Here is a 19,354-nt window from a genome sequence, read left to right as displayed (position 1 = left end):
GCCGTAATCTGCACGGTGTTATACGATACGCCGCCCACTCGCCGGGGTCGTGACATCAGCGCAACTACTGCGAAATATCCTACACGAATCGGAACTGGGAGCAGCCTCCCGGTCGGTGACGGTCCTATCTCGGCAGCGCCGATCCGTACACAAACACAATAACGACGCTAGGCGTCACGTGGCAACTACTGCCGTTTGGCGGAGATGCTCTGATAAGACGCTGAGAAGGAGTGGGTGTCTGGGAGTGGTATAAACACAATGTGATCTACCAGCACGCATCATCTGCATAGTCCTCAAAGTGCTATCATCTAGCCTGTTTCTATCTCCGATTCGACAGAAAGTAGTGTTTATTCCCAACACAAGGAACGCGGAAGAGGCCAACGCAAGAGCCGATCCCGCGAAAAATATCACATCATCGCTCAGTTCAATCATGCAATGTGTCGCAGCTGGGATGTTGCATTATCACCGTTCTGCCAGTCCTGTCAGCGAACCCACCCCCAGCATAGCTACAGGGTCCCTCGAGACGACCCAGCTGCTTCTTGTCACCGCGTGACAGACTGGCCCCGTCCGCCCCACCGACTCTACAGAAAGATGTCACAAATACTCTTGCAAACCCCCCGCAAATCTCCGGAAGCCCATCCCTCTTTCTCGGCCTCTCTCCTGCCAACCATCCCTCTACCGCCGATCACAGGTCAGAGCCCCCACCCGGCAGTTGACTCAGCACCTCAGTGGCCGATTCCTAGTAACCCTGCCCATCCCGGTCCTGGCGGACCCCGGGCACACCAAACTCGCGCGCCGCCGCCGCCTCGTTATCCCGAGCACAAACAGTGATGGATCGCGGCCAGGGGCGCCGCGTCCCGCGAGCATTCGGCCACACCCGGTCCGCCGCGCTGGACTTTGGGTTGGTCGTCAGGCGGACTGCGCAGCGCCTGCCGCCGGCGAGACTGGCCGCCCACACTCAGCGGCCTCTGTTCGACCGCCCAGGGCGTCCTGTCAACCACCAAAGCCCAGTGGAGGTCCGACCTGCCTCATGGAACTCAGACAGACTCAAAACGAATATTTTAACATCCAGAAAGCCCTGATAAGCAGTCAAATAATCAATTCTAGTTCTGACATTAAGCCGATCCAAGGAGCGGTCTCACAACCGTACTTGCAACAAGCGAACTCCATTGCTCCAGCTGTCTTTGGTCAATGACCACCACCATTGCTCAAGTAGCCAGTAAACCACAACCTCCCTTCCTCGTCCCCTTCCCTCTCTACAATGGCCACTCTCGCTGCTAAAATAGCCAAGAGTATCACACTTCATTCCCTCTCTCCCAGCTCTCTACACTGACCACTCTCGCTGCTGGAGGAGCTCGGGTAGACGCGCTGTCACTCCCCCTCTCTCTCTCCTCCCGTTCACTCACCACTCTCGCTGCTGGAGGAGCTCGGGTAGACGCGCTGTCACTCCCCCTCTCTCTCTCCTCCCGTTCACTCACCACTCTCGCTGTTGGAGCCCGGGTAGACCCTCTCTCCCTCTCTCCCTCTCCTCCCGTTCACTCACCACTCTCGCTGCTGGAGGAGCTCGGGTAGACCCTCTCTCCCTCTACTCCCGTTCATTCACCACTCTCGCTACTGGATGAGCCAGTTGGCCCTCCCGGCCTCTCTCCCTCTCCTCCCGCTCACTCACCACTCTCGCTGCTGGAGGAGCTCGGGTAGACGCGCTGTCACTCCCCCCTCTCTCTCTCCTCCCGTTCACTCACCACTCTCGCTGCTGGAGGAGCTCGGGTAGACGCGCTCGGTGACCACGGTCACGTTGTCGACCACGCGGCGCAGGTTGTCGACGCTCCAGGGGGTGCGGAACCACTCGGTGAACTGCAGGTCCTCACACTCGTCCGGCTGGTCCATGTCCGTGCGGAACACCTCCTGTGGGGACGACGCAGAGACGGGGCACGATGTCAGGACCGTTTTATATACGAGGGTACGTCGGGTCGGAGAGGGCACAGGACATTACTTGAGACAGATGCCAGGTAAAAAGTTCGATATTGATATCACATCACCGAAAAAGGCGATTTAATGACGCGAATAATAAAAAAAATCCATCATTTAAAAGCAGAGTTCCTGCTCGCTCTGTCCCAACATTTTCCTCCTCCCTCGTCATTTATCCGCGCGTCTCACCTGTCCTGTGAACTCCTTCTCGGGTTTTCTGGTGGCCATCTCCAGCAGGAAGATGGCCAGAGACATGACCTGCTCGCTGACCAGCGGGTCACTGACGCAGCGGCGCAGGATGGCTAGCATCGCGCCGTAGAAGGTGTTACAGTGCAGGATGCGGCGCACGTCCGGGATGTCCGGCAGCGGCGGCTGCGAGGGCGGCACCTTGTACGGCGGCCACGGCGAGCCCTTAGAGTCCGTGTACTGGCCGGTGCTCTTCACACTGAGGGAGGGAGGGGGAACGTTAGATCGAGCCCTTTGAGTACCGGCCGGTGCTCTTCACACTGCGGGCGCGAGGGGAGGGAAGGCATTATAAATAAGCGAAAAGAGGGTAACATCTTCAGCGCGGTTTCAAAATGCACAGGACAAACATTGGGTTAGAACAGAACAAGAACATTGGGTTAGAATCTAACCACGTTCGTCACTGCCTTGGGAAAATAGTTCGCCTGGACTCAGGACGACTATTTGCCATCCAAAAGTCACGTTATCCATAAACAAGAAAAATATTCAACAACACAACCATGAGGCTAACTTAGTCACAACGTTAATACCCAGGAGGCATCATTACCACAGAAGTCATTGAGCTAAATACTAATCCCACCACATTCCGTGATCGTGGAGCGGTAATCCTGGGGCCGGCTGACCGCCAGTGATGGACCGCCTCTACCACAGATATCCGAGACGTCCGTCGAACCACACAGCGACAAACAACAGCGGACGAACGAAATACCAACGGCCAGACTCAGTTCACGGCTCTTCGCGAATCAACAACAGCAAAAATATTTCAGATGGCAAAAAGCACTTTGAAAGGCATAATGAAGAATAAGCAGCGATCGAAGTAGCTAGGCAACATGACATTATCAAAACTGATAATTCTGTCCACCAATCATGTATACTGACTTATCAAGAATGGAAAGAATACTCGTCTTATGTAAATCCAAAAAAGTTTTTTGTTGTTGTTGTTGTTGGGTTAGGCTCTATCGGTCAATCGTAACCCTTGCAGAGCCGGAAGGACGATGGGAATTAGGGGGAGACATCAAGGTCTGGGCGGGCACCCTAGTGAGTCGCCGGGGCTGAGCTCGTCCAAAGGCCGCACAGCCCCCCCCCCCCCGCACTCACTGCACCCGGCTACGGGTCTGCTCCTATGGGAGCATGGGAGCTGCCCGCATGGGATAAAGTTGTCCGTCCAACCCGGATATTCAGGGACTTGAAGCGTGGAGGAGATGGATTTGACTGTGCTGAGGATGGAAACAACGGAACGGTGCCCACACAGGCATCCGTCCCTCTAAAACACGCACTTCAACAGTTCCCCAATCTCCTTCAAACTCACTAAGCGGTGAAGCGGTCCATGGATCCCTGGAATTCCTTGCGCACCATGGCGCGCAGAAACACGTAGATGGGGTCGTAGAGCGTGTCCCAGACCTCGACCTTGGGTCCGTAGATGCCCTGCTGCATGTTTCCGGATGCCTCCGAGGCGGGGCCGCGGTACCGGGACACCTGTGGCACGGGAAAGAGGGTGTCAGATGGACTGGCAGGACGTAGGCACCGTCCCGAGAGGGCGCTGCACACGAGCTAAGCCAACGACAGGGTTAGAATGAGTAGGCGTCCTACACTGCGATCATAAGCGCAGCAATGATGTTCGTATGAAAACATTGCTACAAACGAGATCCTGAAAGATTAATTTCGCATTAAATTACTATGGGCGACGAAATCGGGATAAATGACAAAACTGAGGTATCAATATTAGCGGCGAGGCCGAAACAGAAGAAAAGTGTGCACTTGGTAATATGACCTTTGCACCAATCCTCCCCATCGTGGCCTAAAAAAAAACTCGTTGACCCACCATTCACCCAGCCACCGTCCCCCCCCCCCCAAAAAAAACTCACATGAGCGAGCACGGCCTCGAACAGTGCCGGGTTGCTCATGGGCTCGGATTTCTCCGGCAGCAGGTCCATGAGCTGGCTGTGCGTCTTGTCGCCCATACACAGCTGCGTGGCGATCTCCAACTTGGCCAGCTCGTCCTCCGGCATGCCTGGTGGCGGGGAGAGAAAGGTGGGGTCAAATACAGCACGTCAGACCAGACAGCAGCCTAGACGGTGCAGGGGTAGAAAGTGAGCGGCGTTTAACTGTGATTTAGCACAGGACGGGACAAACGCAGTCGACACTACAGGCTTACAAAGATTCCTGTTGCAAATGACTTGTCCTTGTTCGAGCGAGGACAAATGTTCCTAACTGGGTTCCGATTCAAGCCAAACACTGTAATGGCCCACCACTAACGAGTGCCCTACTCCACCCGTCCCGCAGAGTTGCTGGGCTGAGGACCAGGCTCCTCGCGCGCGAGTCGCCCTTCTCCAACCCGCCGGGAGCCCAACCCAGATCGAGACCCCCTCCCCCGCCCCACCGGGAGCCCAGCCTGGATTGTGCCCCCCCCCCCCTTCTCGGAAGCCCGGCGGCGTTATCTGTGACAAATTGCATCTGGTGTGCCCTGCCCAGTGTCCACGTCAACCCGCCGACGGCCGGTCAAAACCGTGACAAACACGGCGCCGCCGGAGCGCAGCCCACAGCCGCGCCGCCGCCGCCGGCACGGTAAACACCAGAAACTGGAAGTGAGGCGCTTCCCCGGGCGGGCGCCGTTCATGGAACTGACAGCGTGGGGAGGAAGACGGGCGCCCGGCCGGCGACAAAAAGAATCACGTACACGCATTACTTGATACTGAGACTGAGTCACAAACTGGCCAAGTGCGCATTGTGAAGCTTCTAGGTCACCTCAGGTGGCTAGACAACCGTCGCAAATAGACCCTGGTGAGCGGCAGCACGCTTGGCCATGACTGCGGTCAATAGTAATCACGCAATAGCTTAAGTTTCGTTAATTAGTCTAAATGCTATAAACGCTCGAGTCTAGCAGGACAAAAAGGGCACGTCAGGCACGATTTCCCAATCGACGCTGGTCGGCGCTGGCCAGTTATCGCTGAGCAGACCATAGTTTGACAAGCTCATAAATAGTCCACTAATGACACGAACTCATATGGCACAGCTGCTCCATAAACAGCGATAGCCTTTATTGCAGCCATTGGCCATAACGAGATTCAATTAACTTCCTCAATCGTAGCTTTCGCAGATGGCATTAAGCATTTCAAGGAAGCCCGTGGTCGTCCCCTGCTATAAATCCCAGGAAATATACAACTTACCTCTACAACTAACCTACGAATCAATTACAAAACTCAAACAATCACCTAAAGGCCACCTCCTTCTTACATCCATAGTATACGACATGACACCACGGTTCACCGAACTCCGACCCCAATGCCCAAAAATGCTACCCACTCACTCTGGACTTTCCACTTCCTATCGCTCATTCCCACCCCTCAGTCCAAACCTAAATGCTCTCACCCTCACTTCTACAATCCTCACTCAAATGCCTTCCACTCCCTCCCACATTCGCCATCTCACCCGCGCCCCGGTGTCGTGTTCTCACCTGCGCAGGTGCGCACGCAGAGCAGCGTGGCCAGGAAGGTGAGACACGCCTCGACCATGGGTATCTCCTGGTCGGCCTCCAGGTGAGAGTTGGTGGCGTTGGGTGCGAAACTCAGCCACTCCCACACGTGGAACCTGAGAGAAAGGAGGGGGGGGGGTGTCATGGTTAGGCGGTTGTGTTGGGTCTAGTCTAAGTTAATGGCATGCAAGTCAAGATCGTAAGTCACATAGCTAATCGACAGAGCAGTCTTTTTTACTGGAGACGAGCTATTTTTAGCTCCTGCATATGCTTTGTCATTGGAGATCTGCCTATATTTTGGAAGAGGCACGGAAACACACAATAATAATGAAGGTGACGCCTACAGGCTATCCCTTTTATCAAGTCATTCTCTCTCAGTTATTTACAGCTGACTTCTTCAGACACCCAGCATCCAATCCTCTAGCCGCTCAACTGACTTTTTGAGGACGAGCGTGAGGAATTTGTCGGGGTCGAGCGTCATGGCGCCCAGCTGCAGCAGGTAGATGTCCGGGTCGACCATGGAGCAGCAGAAGTGGCACTGCGTGTAAGTCATCGTCTGGCCCTTCATCTGGTTACCGTTGCGCACCCACATGCCCGCAGAGATCTCGTGGAAGCTGACCTGGAGGATGAACGGTGAGAAGTCAGATGAAGGAAGTGTTAAGTCATATTGACAATGATGAAGACACTTCGGCAACGGGCATGATCAATACATGTATGTATTAAAACGGGCATGTATTAGAACCAAGGCACACATTAAAGAGCATTCCAGTTCTATTTACACCAGCACTTTGTAGATTACGATTATGTTAAGCCGGCATATCATCAATGCTTCACTCCACTAAAATGATACCACAAATTCGTTCTCCAAATGCAGCTATCAATTCTAGACGGCAATGACTCCGTCAATTAGCAAAATCAATGTCCCCCTGCCACACCCCTCTTCCCTTCCCCTCCGGCCTCCATTATCCCCCCTCCCCCCGCTCCCGGCGCCCTGTCTAACACCCGTCACTCGCCTGCAGCTTCAGCAGGTGGCTGATGAGGGTGAACATGGTGTTGCCGGTGGGCAGCAGCTCCTGCAGACTGACGCCCTGACGCTTCACCGCCTCCGAGATGATGAGCGCCACGTAGCGGTGCAGAGGCAAGTGGAACGTGCAGCGCAGGTCCATACTGTCGTCCTCGACTATCTCCTCCTGGGGAGAGACAGAGACACGGGTTAGAGAGAGGGAGCGGAGGGAGAGGGGAGGGGTGAAAACACCAGGGAACGCCTGGCGAGGCCGCACGCCACACGAAAACAACCCGGTCGTTAGGCTAAGCAACGCGCTTGTGTGTTTTGCTCGAACAGTCTCGTGCCGCGGTGGTACACAATTTTCCTCGTTTTCAAAGTCACATTCTAAGTGATAAGTCTGGTGAACTCGTTTCTACCCGGGGTCCGGGGTATGAGAAGTGAGGGCTAGTCACTAACGATGTGACGCAAATGACCAATAAATAGCCGCATTGTAAAACTCTTCCGGGGTCAGCCCAGGAGCACGTAACAATTAAACGTGACACGGAGGTCTTCACAGTCCCCTGGTTAATAACCGGCGCGGACGTCACAACACACGCCGCCTGGAAGGTGCTCCATTGTTCGAACTCGCTTAACCATTGTTTGGTGCGACCTTGCCGCGGTCAAACCACATCCTGAACGACAGACTTCGGACACAAGGCGCTCCCAGCGGCACACATATCACGGACACTCCGCTGAGCTGGCCTGAACGTCAGATGTCGGGCACAGGGTACCCGCCGGCCCAGATAACACAGACATTCAGCTGTTCGAAGGGACGTCTTAGTCAGGCCAATGTCAGCACATCAAACGGAGCTGTCCGACCGTCTCAAGGCTAAAAACAACACCGGTGTTACACGAGATTCCACATTCCCTCTGCATTCCTCTTGAGTCTCTCACACATTCCTTACGACTCATCATGTGCGTACACTAATATATTCCTTACAGTCCCTCTAAGCAGTCCTCTTAGATCGATCCTTACTCTGGTCAAAAACTTAACAACGCCCTCCCGTTCGACCCCACACGTCACCACACCACCCCCAACCCCGCACACCACCCGGCCAGTCGACTCACGTAGGTCTGAGGGCAGCCGATGGCGTCATGCCACTGCTGCAGCGCCGCGTAGGCGTGCCGCAGCAGCCGCTTGGTCAGGTCGGCCGTGCCCGGCTCCTTCAGGTGTGTCAGCAGCGCCCACATGGGGGCCGCGGAGCCCTCCAGTTCGGCTGAGAACGCCGCGTAGTAGGTGGACGGCTCCATGTCCACGTGCGCGTCCAGCTGACGAATGTTGACGTGCATGCCTGACGGAAAGAGAGCGGGGAGGGTTAGAGGAGGGTAGGGAGATGGACGATTTACAGTCAAACATAGCGGAGGGGAAAACTGAATAATTGACGATTTATAGACCTAGTTATATACACCTTATGCATGATGATCATATGAACAGGCTCTAGAACCTAAGCCAATCATATAACGCAAGACGTTAACAATTTAAGGGTGGCCATGCCTGCAGCTGTTCATTCATCTCCGCACTGCTATCTCATCACTTAGACATCTCCCAGTGCAACAACATTCAGCTATCCTAATGGAAAAGGCATGCGGCGTCCGGGATTCGTAAGGCAGGCGGAACTGGGAGCAGCGTTCAGTGAAGGTTACTACGTCCCCCAGAGTCGGCAGCGGCAGCGGGCCGCCGCCCACGCCGGCTGGGGGTGACGCCGTGCTGATGTCACTACCGGACAGGATCAATGCTGACGGATAGCAGAGAGAGGGAGAGAGGGAAGAGGGAGAGGAGGGAGGCTTGCACGGACCGCGGTCATGGTAGGGACGGTGCACGGAAGATGGAGAGGGAGAGGGATGGAGAGAGGCAGAGGGAGATGAGATGACGCACTTAGGGTGCGGAGGTCCGGGAGACTGACGCCTAATTTAGCATGCAGTACCTACATGCAACAACACTACGTAGGTAGTTAAGCGGAGACCATAATAGAACTCTAAGTGTCTATCTCAATAAGCACACACGAACGAAAATAAAGGAAGTTCAGAGTGCCTGCCACGGTCACACATCCGCCAAAGCCATTGCCGTGCTGTTGTAACACTTCTACTTTATACAGCCAAGTAGAACAGCAATTTTGTTGCCGACTCACCCTGGTACATGGACAGGTAGGAGAACCACATCTGCAGGAGGCCGTCGTCTGAGACGAACGCCAGCGCCACGGGCTTGTGGCTGAGCACGTTACTGAGGTCGGAGACAAGCGGCCAGTAGCAGTGGTTCTTCATGATCTTGTCGCCACAGCTGGCCACTTTGTGCGTGTTTCGTGCTGGGTCTGAGGGCAGAACATTGACAGTCAGCTATACAAGATACACATAGGACGGAGTAGCACAGAAAACCGACGACTCGAAATAAGATTGGCTACGAGTCGTCATATATCACATCTATATTTGGCCAGAGAAGTGATTACACAAATCTAAAACCGGTGTCAGAATGTCACGTGGGGCGACCAAGCCCATTTCGCCACCCCACGGGACAGCCAAGATAACATTTCAGCTCATGGCATGCAAAGCAGCGGCGAGAGGCCACAACTGAAAGGTTCCGAGAACTTTGAACCGCTGGATTTCCATAGTCATTCCTCTCTGCTTTGCATACCCCAGAGGTGAATGTCGCAGTATGAAATTTGCACTTCAAATTTCTACATTCTTATTAAAACAAGTACGTCCGGTCCTTATAATTGCACCATGCGCGTATCTCAAGAGATCTCTGGATCCGCCGCCGCTGCCACTGCCGCCTCATCCGCCCAAAACCCACCTACAGTAATTGCCAGCAGCCCTTCAAAGTCTGCCGCTGCTCCGTCGGCTCATAATGTTGACAACCGGGCCGCGAGCCGTGACAGAGCCGACGGCGGCGGCATTCCATCTACTCCACAGAGGCTGCCGGCACTACTCTACAGGCGGCGCTGGTACCCTCCATCTACTTCTCAGAGGTCACCGTGCGCTCCCGCCTCTCGCCTCACCCCATCAAGGTGGCGCTCTAATCCCCGCACCTCGTAACTTCATACACAGGTTATTCAGGGTAACCAACCGATAAACAACACGAATAGACGGCGTGAAAAACGGTGTACCAGCGGTAGAACATAACAATCATGAAGGTGGAGTAACCATGAAATACTACAAACAAACGGAGGTGATACAACAGCAATGACAGCATACACTGGGTGCAAAGACGGCGCACGGTCACGGGACAGCCGTGGCCGCTGTAAGGCCCCTGCGCCTCTCGGCCATCCGACGGGTGCTGCGCGGCAGCCCGCTGCTGCAGCAGACCTCCGCCCAACAACCGGCGCCGCCGGATCAAAGGAATGCATGACGTCAGTCGCCCCGACAACAACAATCATAAAACGGCGCGCTGCCATTAGCCCTAAGACCCGACTTTGGCAGCCGGGCCGTCGGAGCCCGTACCGACGCCAGCTCGGTGTGCAGCATCTATGTATATTCAGCGGTGGCTTGGCAGCGCAGTCAAGGGTTTTCGTTTGAGTCAGCGAGTAACCAGCCAGCTGCGGGTTGGCACATCTACGGCGTCACACTCAGCTGGCAGACTTTGAGAGATGTCACAGCGCCGGGGGTGCTGCTGACGGTCGCCAGTCCTCCACCCACTTCTGTCATCCCTCACACAGTCCTCCGCCTGCCTTTCATCATCCCCACCCTTTCCTCCACCGTTCACCGCTCACTGGATGGCAAAACAGACCGGATGTCGCCGACGGGCCGGCGGCGGCGGTCCAGTCGGTGACCCGTCCCGTTCTCCACCCTCCCACCCCGTCACAGCGCCGTCACGCACGTCAGGCGCCGACGCGGCCGCCGTCACGCCGCCCGCACCCCTTCCCGCTCGGCCGGCCGCTGCTCCCGAGCGGCCGACGCTGCGGAGGAGAGCTCATTGATTGACCGGCAATATAGATTATAGAGCCTGGGTGGAGAGGAGTGTAGTTAGTGTAGTTTCCGGCTAGCACCACTGTCCTCTACCATCTACTAATTCCTCAGAGACCGGCACTATGTTACAGCCTCGCCTGCCATCACCGGGCCGAGCCGGGGCGCGACGCGGCCGGGAGGCTCACTTCTGCGAACATCTGCTCAGCGTCACAGCTGACGGTCTGACGGCAGTGTAACGAAACTGAATACCAACGGCACGGCCTGGGCGCCCAGCCTGCAGCGCCGGCCGACAGCGGTGTCCCAGGCCGGTCCCCGAATCCCGCCGTGACGTCACAGACACCCCAGTGACGTCACCAGACAGTGCGGCACCTTCCCCAGTGACGGACCCGACACTCGGCCCGGCCACCGGCGCGGTGTCGCGGCCATGACCGGCAGTGACAGTCGAGAGAACCCGACTACTCACCGGGGCACCCCAGCCCTCACAGACACACGGTACACAGGCGTGTGGGTGAGCTCTACAGTCTGCACTGCTGTTACCGTGTGTCTGACTCAAATCGTGAGCGGTACGCTGTTCAAGTTTCAACCGAAATAGCGCCGCCGTTTTTCGTACAGTATTCCGTGAACAATGACGAGCCAGGCTAAGGATAGACACAAGGCGGGCTTTGGTTGGTATTGTCCGTTACGCTTCCGAGCTGTTCCGAAATCGCCCGGCAAAGCTGGCCGCTTCCGAAGATCTGGTACAAGGCCCCAGTCCGTTACCAGAAAATAGTGGCAAAACAGCCGGTTTACCTCTTAACCGAGCCGATTTAAAATGCATGCATACTGCGTTCCTGCGGTCAGAAAATCCTCCACTGCGCAATGACTGAAAACCGTGCACCCAGCGAACAAAAAGACACTGTAAAATGCACCCGGGCGGATTAGCGGTCTGCCAATTCATTAGTGAATCGGTCACTCCGCTAAACGAAGGTCTCTGGTAAGTCATGACCTTCTGCAGGCTCCCATAAGCCACTGCGGCTGGGCCTGGTGCTGCGGTGCAGGGTCGCACGAACTTCCCATTTGATCTGACAGAAAAGGCGCTCGCTGCTCTATAAATAAACAGCGGAATCCGTACGGGCCGGGCCGTGCTGCAGTCGCCCTCCGAACGCATACCGATGGGCCAAGCCCTCGGTCTGGCCATATGGCCACCCGCCTGTTGACACCTTATCTGGGTCAAACATCGCCATCTTTAGGCGTCCGGCATTTGTCAAAACTAGGACATCAGGGCAGTATTTAGCTCCTAAATAAAGCACGGATCACGATTAAGCTGTGAGCTGGCCACTGCCGTGCTCACGGCGCAGTCTGTCGGCGGCAGAGGCCGTCCCGGGTCGGCCGGCCGACCGGTGCGGTCCCACCGACAGCCGCGGCGGCGGGTGGCCCCTCCGTTCAAGGCCGGGCCCCGCAACACAGCACGCCCGGGCCAGCAGCCGGCCTCCCTCGGCGGGTCGGCGGCTGACCGGTACGGTACAGCTCGGTCAGCCACTGAGTACCCAAAACGGCTACCTCCACAGCCCGAGACCCGTCTCCGCCCCAGACATCCTGCCGGCCGGCGGCACCTCACCCCGACCTGCCCTAACGAACTCGGCGCCGCTGGCACCCACACAGCAGCGACGACTCGGTCCGGTGAGCTCCCCCGCCGCGCCGCCGCCGTCGATCTGACCAGGATCAGCAGCCGGCCGCGTGACCAGCGCCCCTGCAACACCGGCCACTCGCCAGCCGGCCGGCCGGCCACCAGCCACCGGCCCGCCAGACAGCCAGACAGACAAACATCTGCACACGGCCGGCCGTCAGATCGATATACCAACATAAATAGCGTAATAACATAAATCAAACTAAGTGGTCGGCCAATCAGATGACACTCGGAGTCGTTTAGCCAACAAAAAGCAGCGCGCCCAGGACGATTACAGCGACCGACGGCCACTTTTCTCGGCGAATGGTTCACATGATGCCGAGAGCTCAGGCCACACGGACGGGTGACGGTGTTGGCTTACAAAGTCGCTGGGACTTGGGAGAGACAGTCTGTTGCCGTTTAACGACAAAAGTGGCTGTAAAAGTGACCCCGTTAATTGGTAATTTATGTTCATGACAGCCGAATGATTGGAAGATAATAGTGGGCCCTCGAGTCACATTCCATGGATGATGCTCAATGAAAGTAGTTTTTCCAGTTCCGTGGCATCATCAAGAAGCGTTCTCACATTGCTGAAGCCTATTGTGTGGTTTAGAAGCACACCTCCCAAACACGCGAATCTCCTTACCAGACACATATTGCGTTATGCAGGTTACCAACTGCCTACCGGTGTGTCTGCCTAGGCCTAACTAGCGGCTGTGGCGTCCCACAACAACAGAGACTGGTCCCTGTACCGCACCCGGCCGCGCGGCCCATCGGCAACCAGTCCTGTGACGCAAATCGACACGTGGGGCCGGTGCCTCGCATTGTGGGAGCCAGGACCTCTGAGAATCAGCTGTTACAAAATAGAGAAAACATAACGGACCCATGAAAACCCGCACTGGACATTCCGCTTGCAGAAGGGTGCTGCAAACTCCGCAGCGCTTGTAATTATAAATGGCCCGCGTCAAATCTGTTAGGTACTATATGGAAAAGGCGCATGACAATAACCAATATATCCAACCCTGGAAATAGCAGGACAAAAATAACCTGATAGGCTGACAGTGGCAGCACAGCAAAGTGCATGTTTCGAGCGTCCTAAGCGGTCAAACAAAAAGACCATCGAATAACAATCAGCTATACCACAACACGACAGCGACCCGATGCTATCTATCAATCTAGCGAGCCTGGTGAGCATTATCTACAGATCTAGCGATCCGTGCCGGCTCCTTTGATTAGTCTGTTTCGACCGCCAATAGTGACTCGCACGAAACTCGTACAGACGTCAAACAGAGACCATTCACACTATAAAAATACCAAACATGCCCTAGCTTCTGACAGCACATTTTCAGAGCATAGCATGTCTGTCTACCATTGTCAATCTAATCCGTTCCATGTGTGGCGTGTTCGGTCTCTCAGCGCCCCTCTCCGGGCCCTGGCGGTGAGTTCGTCCCCGAGCTCTGCGCCGCCGAGCCCCGTGAGAATTGAGAGACGCGGCTCAGCGCGCTGACATCAGACGACGTCACAGCGGCGGGCGCGGCGCGGCGCGGCGCCGCCCGGTCGCACCCCGCCCTAGATCCGTCCGGTCGCCCGCAGTCGCCACTGTGGCAGACCGTCTGCTGTCTGTTTCTGACGCCGGCACTACTGACCGGCGTGCAACCACGGACTACTATTTGTCACTGAGGCCTGGTGCTATTGCATTGAACGCCATTGGAGAGCACAGGCCCGGGTGTTATACAGCTGAGACCAGCACGGGTCGGAGACAGCACGTCTGTCGGACTGCACACGGCCCTGGGCCGGGTAGTCTGGCATCTGGACCAGTGGGATCCTCCCACTCACGACTCCGCTATCAGGCCCTCAGCCACCCGCACCGTCCCGTCCACTTTCGCCTCACGCTCCTCGGTGGACCAATGGCGCCGCTCCCAAACATGGCTCAGGCATGGTTCAGTTTTCACCATGCCCAGAGCCGGCGACGGATTACATCTGCGGTAATCTTTTGAGAGGACCGCCGCTCGCCGCGGGGATCCCCGACCGGTTTAAACTGACCGCATTCTATTCAAGCTCTCCTTTATTCACCCACGCAGCCGATTTATCTGTGTCATGAAAACCAGAGATGACCTATATCACCGCGCCAGCAAATCAAAACAAAGCCGTCTGTGAAATTCACTTTCTATGGACATAAGCGTCTCCTCGAATGTCTACCCATGATCGTCCAACATTCATTTAACTCTTCCTGTCCGGTAGCTCACACATCACCTTTATTGGGTTTTGTGCCTGTTCACGGTTTCAATAAAATATCTCACCTCCCATCCCTCTCTCCTGATCGGTTCCCACCCGCACGTCCTCTCTCCTGTCCATCCTGTTCGGTACCTCTCCCGCACACCCTCCCGTATGTGCCCCGCATCCTGTCCCATCTAACGGCACTAACCGTGTAGCTGGCTGTTGATGAGGATCTGACTCGTCATGTGTTTCAGGCTGATGACCATGGCATGCAGCAGGTGCAGCTCCTCCGTCATCCGCAGCGCCAGCTGCTCGTTGCTGAAGAGCTGCACACTGACGTGGACGACCCGGTTGGTAAGCGGGTCCGGGTCGGTGCTGGCAGACAACATCTGAGAGATGCGCGCGTAGTGCAGCACGAACGCGCGTGTGAAGCACTCCTGTGGACGGACAGCATGCGTCAGAGCTTCAACGTATACACTATACAGGCTACTGTAGACGATCGAGATAAACTATGAAGGTACTTTGAGCGAAAATTATCAGGGAGCACGGGGGCGGAGCTATTTCGCGACCAGCCTCTCCTCTCAAGAGCCATGAAAAGGTGGATTAAAATAGCCCACCCATGATCAGACCAGGGCATATAATCACCTGACCGCCACGCCGTCAGTTCGCCCGGCTCGCCATAGATCGAGAGCTGACCTACGTCACTGTGACGCAAACAGCCCATTGCCACCGCCGCCGGGGCGTTCAGAAAGTCGCCTGATGACGTCATGTCATTAGCAGCTGGCCGGAGCCCAAAATACCGACACGTTCGCAGACCAAAGCATCAAGGTGAAAGACGAGCTATTGGCAGCTAACCTAAATATAAATGCTTGCTGATAAAATGCGGCTGAGTGTGCCATCGAGCCGTTCCTATACCCGGTAAAATGCATAACATTTACAAAAACACTAGACACTGACGTAAATTCACCCCAGTCGGCATTTGAAAGTCATTCCCGGGGGTGGTGCGCCCCTCCACAGGGCACCATCTGTTTACCCCGCACCCGTGTCATTACGATAAACAGAGCACGCCACAGCGGCCGGTCATTGCGTCAGTTACGGGGCACACGGGGAGGGTCACGTGAGGGGCGGCACACACGCCCTCCCCGTCCGAGGACACGGGCACAAGACCGACCCATCCCCTCCCTCCCATCTGACTCTATCGGCCTAGCGAAAGACACGGCTCAACTTTAGCTACCGAAGCCCCGGTGAACAAGCAAGTCTAGCCATACCAGTGGATTTCGTCAGCCACCTACCTTATACCGCTGATCGGGCAGCATGTAGAGGAGCAGGCAGACCAGCTTGGTAGGAAACTCGTACTTGTACGTCCAGAACACCAGCTCGTCCAGCATCGTCTCGTGCTGAATGTTCTCCTGGAGGGCCGGCGACAGCGCTGCGGGGTGGAACACGGACACAATCAGACGACGGTCACGCGCGAGTCACGGATGGGCCACATATTGGTAACAGATGGGTCACAGGAGGGCATACGATTGAGCAAATTTAATAGACACCCGGGACCGACTATCATAACTTTCGTTCGAGTCATACGGGGTCAATGATTGCAGTTTGCATCATGTATCCAGGACTTCGTGCTTGTCATTACTATAAACCCAAAAGATACCGACCAATAGCGACGTCCCATGGAACTGCTGAGCAATATTACCAATGCAAGGAAGTAGACGTCAATTACGGTAACCGACCAATAACAAACTGCAAACGAGCACATCCCAGTCATTAACACACGAAAATGAATCACCAAAGTATACTGATCACAGCAGTTGGAACTGGGCGATCGTTTATTATAGCCGCTGCAGCCCAGAATCGTTCCCAGGGCAGTCTGGCAGGCATTGAGGCATGGCCCGATACCGCAGCACGCCAATTCATTCAACAGACATCCCATCCTAAAATGTCACACTTAACAGAAAGCCGCAGAAAAGTCTGCTGCGACCGCGGCACGCCTTGGGAAAGTTGTCATATCACGATAAAGACGTCCCATAATTTAGTAGCGCCGACTCAGCTGTCAAACAAACTGGTTCCGAGCTGACAGGCAGTACTAGCGAACACCGCCGACTAAAAACCAGGAAACGCAATCATAAATTGAGCCGTGCGGCCGGCTGGACAGTCAGCCAGTCCGCCCGTCCGTCGGTCCGCTCTGCTACGAATTCAGTGGAGCGGAGTTTGTGGCCGGCCGGGACGGGTGACGGCGGCGGACCCAGCGGCCGGCGGGAGGCTCCTCGGCGGCAGGACCGGCCCCGCGCGCTGATAGAGCCATCCCCCGGTGTCGGCCGGCGCCCCCAGAGGTCGAGCGCCGCCGCCCATGGCCGCCACGGATGGATGGAGGGTATGATGATCGCCCCACAAAACATGTATTATGTATGGCGCAAGGCAAGCTGATGCAACGGTGGCGGTGGCGAGCGCGCCCGGCCCGCATTTGAATGAGCATATGCTGTGGCCGCCGCCGCTGCCGCGTCCGACCGACACGGGGCGACGCGCCCAGCCGTGTCCCCGGAATGGAAATAACCCAGGTAGGATAGAGCCGCTCTGACAGTGGTTATGACACGGGACGACAACAGGTCAGCCCAGTCTACCACAGAACTCACTGACAAGATGCCACGACGTTTAACTCAGGAGCGCCCGAAGTGAGACGTTATCCCCTCCCTCCCCAGACAGTCACGGCTCAATAATTCAATACAGCCCGCATGTGTTCCGTCTCGTTATGATCAGAACCGCGTCCATTGACGCGTCACCATGACACGGCGGAACGGGTCCGGCTGCACGCTCCGACTCCCCATCCGCCGGAGACGTCTCAGACACAGGGGCGACACGACTCAGAGACAGGCGCGAGAGATAGGTGGCTCGTTCCAAATGTCCAGACCTACGCATGGAATATTCCGCGCATTTCCATTTCCAGATGTATGCTGTTTTTACAATTTGATCCATCTGATATTTGCCTACCAGTTTATTTCAAAGGCTCGAGCATGGGAAAAATCAGTATCATCAGCTGAACGCTCGTTCAAAAGGAGTTAAGTCCGAGCTGTTTGTGAGAGCTCACAGAACGCACAGACATAAGCGCATGACGATATTTTTAGAGCGTCAAAAGAAGCAGCGAATTCCCACTTTCAGGGCTTCTTCAAGCTCCCCACACGTTTAGCATCTTGTCCATGAACTGTCCACCGCCCGTCCACTGTCCACCACGTCCACCACATCTCCCAATAATACGTACCGCGCAGCTCGGGCGCCACGTCCGGGTTGGGCATGCTGTTGACGGCCTCCACGTAGTTTCTGTACGCCTCTCGCAGCAGCTTGGTCTCGCCGTGTGCGTCGTCCTGTGTGATCTGCACCAGGTCCATGTCCCGGTACAGCTGCCGAGGGAGAGAGAAACGGTCAGATGATGAACACTGGGAGCCGCTGAAGTGGGTGAAATCATAGAAATGACATCATTGTGTAAAGACATTCGATGAAAACAAATAATGTAATAATGTTCATTAAGCTGCCTGTTCATATCAGCTGGCAACAATGAGCATGAGTGAACGAACAAAGTTTGAGGACACCACTACACACGCTCTCCACAGACTCTCATACCCGCATCCACCTGTGCTGTGAGTACACAACACAGAGCTGAGAGCACAGGCCAGTAATTGCGCCGTTAACGAGGGATGCCCAGCTCGACTGCCTGCGCATTCCACCGCGGCAGCGGCAGAGATTGTCGGGCATAAAACGTCCCATAAATCAGCAGCGCTGCCGCAGTGTGCGCTGCGCTGCCGCTCGACGGGGCGCGTTTCCTCGCGGTGGCGGCAGGGTCCAGGGAATTCCGCCGCCCCGTCCCAGCGCCGGCCGCACCGCGGCGAGTTACTAGCCGGAAACTGCGCGCCCGACCCTGGCCGTATCACGGCGCGGATCGGCCGCGTACGGCACAACACACCAGCGCAGAGCGGCGAGTACAGCACGGTGCAGCACAGCACAGCGCAACACACCGGCACGGTACGGCACAGCACATGGCAAAGGCTGGCACGGTACAGCACAGTATGACAGAGCACACTGATACAGCCCGGTGTGACACAGAGCAATACAATACGGCGACTCGGTACAGCACGGCACGGTACGGTAAAAAGCACCGGCATTGAGAGGCACGGTAACGCGGAGCAGTCAACAACCCGGCACCAAGTAACTGATACATCAGCGTAAACAAAATAAAAATACCAGCCACGCGCACATAGCCGCCATAGAATGGACACAAACAATGCCACAGCAAACAGAACAATGCATTAAAATATCAACCAGCCCGACAGGCGGTACGCTGCGTACGCAGCGAGTTCCATCTCAAGAAGCCACTATCGCATCTCCCCCTTCCTCCTCCCTCTCCCCTCCCACCGGCTCACGCACGACCGCCTCATCCGCGACCACATCCGGCCGGCTGCGCATCCTCCCGAAACCGCAGCCTCGTCCGGCGCTCTGCTCCCCGCGCCTCCACAAGGCCGGCACTCGGCGGCCGCATATACACACCTCCATATTATCCCCCTTGCACAGTAGAAAAAGACTCTCCAGTGACTATCCACGTTAAGCAGTGAAGAAAAAAACTGAGTGAGAGGTTAAGGGGGAGGGGGAGAGTTCCTTACCTCTCGACTTGTGAGCGCCTCCGTCATGCAGGCCCGCATGGCGGTGCGCATGTTGCACAGGTCCTGCAGGAAGTTGAGGTAGCCGTCCAACCGCTGCATGATGCTGGCGTCGTTACTCTCCATGTTTTCCGCACGGCTGGAGAGGCGAGTGGGGAGGGAGGTCAATAAAAATGAAATACGACAGCGGACTGCTTGTTACGAGCGTTCAGGTT

The 19,354-nt window shown here is 56.0% G+C and overlaps 1 protein-coding gene across 3 annotated transcripts in view; it reads right to left on the bottom strand.

The window, feature by feature from the left end:
- Window positions 1-19,354, bottom strand: part of LOC122393803 (E3 ubiquitin-protein ligase ubr3-like) — a 70,848-nt gene that overhangs the window by 11,635 nt on the left and 39,859 nt on the right. For all 3 annotated transcript variants that reach the window (XM_043390186.1, XM_043390188.1, XM_043390187.1), the window contains exons 5-17: window positions 19,143-19,278; window positions 17,750-17,888; window positions 15,783-15,919; window positions 14,699-14,927; window positions 8,858-9,037; window positions 7,797-8,020; window positions 6,697-6,873; window positions 6,121-6,302; window positions 5,666-5,799; window positions 4,077-4,222; window positions 3,521-3,687; window positions 2,158-2,413; window positions 1,743-1,905 (exon numbers count right to left, since the gene is read on the bottom strand). In XM_043390186.1, coding sequence (XP_043246121.1) covers window positions 1,743-1,905; window positions 2,158-2,413; window positions 3,521-3,687; window positions 4,077-4,222; window positions 5,666-5,799; window positions 6,121-6,302; window positions 6,697-6,873; window positions 7,797-8,020; window positions 8,858-9,037; window positions 14,699-14,927; window positions 15,783-15,919; window positions 17,750-17,888; window positions 19,143-19,278 — 2,270 coding nt within the window. The remainder of the gene's footprint in view (window positions 1-1,742; window positions 1,906-2,157; window positions 2,414-3,520; window positions 3,688-4,076; window positions 4,223-5,665; window positions 5,800-6,120; window positions 6,303-6,696; window positions 6,874-7,796; window positions 8,021-8,857; window positions 9,038-14,698; window positions 14,928-15,782; window positions 15,920-17,749; window positions 17,889-19,142; window positions 19,279-19,354) is intronic.

The sequence above is a fragment of the Amphibalanus amphitrite genome, unplaced genomic scaffold (assembly GCF_019059575.1).
Source record: "Amphibalanus amphitrite isolate SeventyFive unplaced genomic scaffold, NRLGWU_Aamphi_draft 000554F_arrow, whole genome shotgun sequence".
Taxonomy (NCBI): domain Eukaryota; kingdom Metazoa; phylum Arthropoda; class Thecostraca; order Balanomorpha; family Balanidae; genus Amphibalanus; species Amphibalanus amphitrite.
The sequence above is the reverse complement of the archived record's forward strand: the minus strand, read 5'-3'. Positions and strand labels throughout refer to the sequence as shown.